Source organism: Babylonia areolata, chromosome 29 (assembly GCF_041734735.1).
Source record: "Babylonia areolata isolate BAREFJ2019XMU chromosome 29, ASM4173473v1, whole genome shotgun sequence".
In the NCBI taxonomy this organism is placed as follows: domain Eukaryota; kingdom Metazoa; phylum Mollusca; class Gastropoda; order Neogastropoda; family Buccinidae; genus Babylonia; species Babylonia areolata.
Window position 1 is genome coordinate 31,119,430 of NC_134904.1, and position 5,000 is coordinate 31,124,429.

A 5,000-nucleotide genomic window follows, 5' to 3' on the forward strand; every position below is an offset into this window, starting at 1 on the left:
GGAGGAGGAGAAGGAGGAGGAGAAGGAAGAAGAAGAAGGAGGAGGAGGAGGAACAAGAAGAAGAAGAAGAAGAAACTATCCGTAAAGCGACATCAGAAACAGTCAAATTTGACAACTACCATGACACAACATTTACTTATCAAGAACAAAGGAACGAAATCCAACAGATCCAATTCATTTTTGACTTCTTAAAAACAACAACAACAACAACACCAACAACTGTTTCTGTTTAGATAACAGTGACGAGAATGGAAAAAAAAAAAAGATAAGACAAAAAACTCACCAATGTTCATTGAATATGATTATAATCTTCAGCAAGAATTTGGAACTTTCCATTTCATATGATTATAACCTTCAGCAAGAGTTTAGAGTGTGCATGTCTGACTCTTGTGATACAGCTATTATTCTCTTACTCGTTTTAATGTTGCCTGTGCTGCAACTTTAATTTCTTTTCGATAATTAATTGTGAGTGCGTTGATGGCAGATTGAATTTACGTCAAGCAAGAACTCGTTAAGTACGTACGTACGTAACCTAATTATATTGTTTCGTTTCCAACACCTCTGTACCGCGCGCGATCTTTCTGAAACAATTGGCCTTATATCGCAAAGGTATCTATAAAATCTCTCTCTCTATATATATATATATATATATAAAACAAAACCATCTTTTAGGAAATAGGCTTACTAACAAATAGGATTTCTTTTTCTCTTTTAAAAAATTTTTTTTTAACCTTCTTGAAAAAGGAGCATTTTCTGTTTATTTTTATTTTTTTGTTTTTGTTTGGGTTTTTTGGGGTTTTTTTACACCGATAAAGATACTATATACATCTGTCCATCTTTCATTGTTGAAGGTTGTTCGGTTGTTGTTTTGTTGTTGTTGTTGTTGTTGGTTCCACTTCGTGGTTTTCAGTCTTCTTCTGCGCCTGAAAAAAAAAACCCGAAAGAAAGAAACGAACAAAAAAAGAACACAGGAACACACGCACGCACGCACGCACACACGCACGCACACACACACACACACACACACAGACACACACACACTCACACGCATGCACACGCACGCACGCACACAGGCAGAGGCACAGACACACACAGACACACACACACACACACACACACACACACACACACACACAGAGGTAGGGGGGGGGAGTATTGAAACATCGTTACCACCACCACCACCACCACCACTTCCACGACCAACACGATCATCATCATCATTATCACCATCATCATCATCATCATTATCATTATCTTTCTCATCATCAAAGCAGCCGATGTCATTATCGTCGTATTCGTAATGAAACTGGCATTTACCAATGTGACCAGCAAAATTTCCGCCACTTTTCTGTCCTGAAGTAGGGAAAGATGGATGGAGAGAGGGAGGGATGGGAAGTAATGGAGGGATGGAGGGAGGAAAAGATGGATGGATGGAGAGAGGGAGGGAGGGAGGGAAAGATGAATGGATGGATGGAGAGACGGAGGGATGGGAAGTGATGGAGGGAGAGAGGGAGGGAGGGAAAGATGGATGGATGGATGGAGAGAGGGAGGGATGGGAAGTGATGGAGAGAGGGAGGGAAAGATGGATGGATGGAGAGAGGGAAGGACGGATGGATGGAGAGAGGGAAGGATGGGAAGAGATGGAGAGAGGGAGGGAAAGATGGATGGATGGAGAGAGGGAAGGACGGATGGATGGAGAGAGGGAAGGATGGGAAGAGATGGAGAGAGGGAGGGAAAGATGGATGGATGGACAGAGGGAAAGACGGATGGATGGAGAGAGGGAAGGATGGGAAGAGATGGAGAGAGGGAGGGAAAGATGGATGGATGGAGAGAGGGAAGGACGGATGGATGGAGAGAGGGAAGGATGGGAAGAGATAGAGAGAGGGAGGGAAAGATGGATGGATGGAGAGAGGGAAAGACGGATGGATGGAGAGAGGGAAGCGATGGGAAGAGATGGAGAGAGGGAGGGAAAGATGGATGGATGGAGAGAGGGAAGGACGGATGGATGGAGAGAGGGAAGCGATGGGAAGAGATGGAGAGAGGAAGGGAAAGATGGATGGGTTGAGAGAGGGAAAGATGGATGGATGGAGAGAGGGAAGGACGGATGGATGGAGAGAGGGAAGCGATGGGAAGAGATGGAGAGAGGGAGGGAAAGATGGATGGATGGAGAGAGGGAAGGACGGATGGATGGAGAGAGGGAAGCGATGGGAAGAGATGGAGAGAGGGAGGGAAAGATGGATGGATGGAGAGAGGGAAAGACGGATGGATGGAGAGAGGGAAGGACGGATGGATGGAGAGAGGGAAGGATGGGAAGAGATGGAGAGAGGGAGGGAAAGATGGATGGATGGAGAGAGGGAAGGACGGATGGATGGAGAGAGGGAAGGATGGGAAGAGATGGAGAGAGGGAGGGAAAGATGGATGGATGGAGAGAGGGAAAGACGGATGGATGGAGAGAGGGAAGGATGGGAAGGGATGGAGAGAGGGAGGGAAAGATGGATGGATGGAGAGAGGGAAGGATGGGAAGGGATGGAGAGAGGGAGGGAAAGATGGATGGATGGAGAGAGGGAAGGATGGGAAGGGATGGAGAGAGGGAGGGAAAGATGGATGGATGGAGAGAGGGAAGGATGGGAAGGGATGGAGAGAGGGAGGGAAAGATGGATGGATGGAGAGAGGGAAGGATGGGAAGGGATGGAGAGAGGGAGGGAAAGATGGATGGATGGAGAGAGGGAAGGATGGGAAGGGATGGAGAGAGGGAGGGAAAGATGGATGGATGGAGAGAGGGAAGGATGGGAAGTGATGGAGAGAGGGAGGGAAAGATGGATGGATGGAGAGAGGGAAGGATGGGAAGAGATGGAGAGAGGGAGGGAAAGATGGATGGATGGAGAGAGGGAAAGACGGATGGATGGAGAGAGGGAAGGATGGGAAGAGATGGAGAGAGGGAGGGAAAGATGGATGGATGGAGAGAGGGAGGGATGGGAAGTGATGGAGGGGGAGGGAGGGGGGGAGGGAGGGAGGGAGGGGATTATGTAACGTGAGGAGGAACGGGCGTCCAACGTACCAGTCCAAAAGCGGAACCTACATTCCTCGATCTTGTCCTCCAGGTCGCTGATGACTTCGCGCAGCTCCACGATCCTCTCCACCTTGTCCTCCATGCTGTCGTCCAGGTCCTCGGCCTTGTCCAGGTCCTCGCTGGCCTTGTCGTCCTCGTCAGCAGAGAGCATCTGGACTCCGAGAGGCCCGTTGTCCCCTTCCCACTCACCGTCCCTCATGTCCTCGCACTGCTTCAGCACCTCCTGACAAATGATACGTGAGGTTTCGTTTCAGTTTTTACCCCCCCGAAAACGGAGTATGGCTGCCTACACGGCGGGGGCTAAAAAAAACCTAACAAACAAACAAAAAACAATCAAAAAACAAAAAAAACAACCCCAAAAAACACACGGTCATACACGTAAAAGCCCACTCGTGTACATACGAGTGAACGTCGTAGGAGTTGCAGCCCACGAACAAAAGAAGAGATGAAGTTTCAGTTTTAGTTTGGAGTTTCTCAAGAAGGCGCCACTGCGTTCGGGAAAAATCCATGTTATACGCTACACACACACACACACACACACACACACACACACACACACGCACACCGCACACACACACACACACACACACACACACACACACAGAGTTTTTTTCCACTCTATCTTAAAATGCAATATAATCTTACCCGAATGTTTTGTGGGGTTTTTTTTTGTTGTTTTTTTAAATTTCAATCTTTTCACATGATAATTGATGTGTATTTGGTGATCCGTGAAGGGTGTGTCAGTTAACTCATTCGTTTTTCACTGTGATATTTGCTGTTTAGGCATACGGAGTGAACTGAAAGAGAATTTCCTTTTTTTTTCTAATCATTAACTCTCTCCATACGAACGGCGAAAGAGACGACGTTAACAGCGTTTCACCCCAATTACCATCATCAAAATATTGCAAGCGGAAGGTTCTTATACAGAAGAGGTGAATGTTGACAAAGAATACCACAATTCTGACGACGGAAGCTTAAGGCTGGGTCATTCAGACACCCACTGGACATCCGAGGGGTCTGTGTAGAGGAGAAGAGAGGACTGGCCGTACTGAGTGAGTTAAAAAAAAAAATAATCAATTTTTTTTTTTTTTTTTTTTTTTTGTTGAAGCAGACAAAGTATTTCAAAGTGAAATGAATTGAATTGGTTATTGAAGTGTTTACTTTTGATTTACTATGAGGACCCTTCAAAATACTGGAACCAAAAAAAAAAAACAAAAAAAAAAAAATGTCACCGAGAGTACCTATTATGAGAAACACTGAGCGTGAGTTCGTAGCAGCTTCATCATGTTCTTCGCTTGTAAAAATTGCATTAACCGAGAAGATTCCGGATGTTGACACAGTCCAGGCAAACACTCTTTCAGCTCTGAGGCGGTCTATTTTTCCGCTCGACTGCACTTGAAGCCCGCTTTTCTTTCAATTGCCAAAAAGAAACTGAAGAAAGGCTATTTTGGGGGTGTTGTTTGGTTTTGTTTTTGGGGGGTTTTTTTGTGTGTTTTTTTTTGTTGCGATCCCTGCAGTAATAATCTGTGCAAATACGGGAAGAAAGATGTGGGCAGTAGGTAGAGCAGGGCGTCGTAATGTCGCCGTTCACTGCGATAATGGTCGAAAGAACTTTTGTGCCGAACATTATACATACATACATACATACATACATACATATATATATATATATATATATATATTAGATATGAAGAGAGTGGAATGCGTCATTTTCATCAAACCACGAGATCGAATCCTTTATTTCAACGTGGGATGAAATCACATCATTTGTTCTGGAGAGTGTACCTACCATTGACATGCTCTCTCTCTCTCTCTCTCTCTCTCTCTCTCTCTCTCACACACACACACACACACGCACACACATACACACACGCACGCGCGCGCACGCACGCACGCACACACAAACAAACAAAAAATACCATCATCCATT

At 45.6% G+C, this 5,000-nt stretch overlaps 1 protein-coding gene across 1 annotated transcript in view; it reads right to left on the reverse strand.

Annotated features, from left to right (window-relative positions):
• The window catches only part of LOC143274755 (uncharacterized), a 10,624-nt gene that overhangs the window by 305 nt on the left and 5,319 nt on the right, over positions 1–5,000 (reverse strand). The window contains exons 3-4 of the mRNA XM_076578673.1: positions 3,080–3,293; positions 1–923 (exon numbers count right to left, since the gene is read on the reverse strand). The exon at positions 1–923 is cut by the window's left edge and continues 305 nt beyond it. Coding sequence (XP_076434788.1) covers positions 907–923; positions 3,080–3,293 — 231 coding nt within the window. The 3' untranslated portion in view covers positions 1–906. The remainder of the gene's footprint in view (positions 924–3,079; positions 3,294–5,000) is intronic.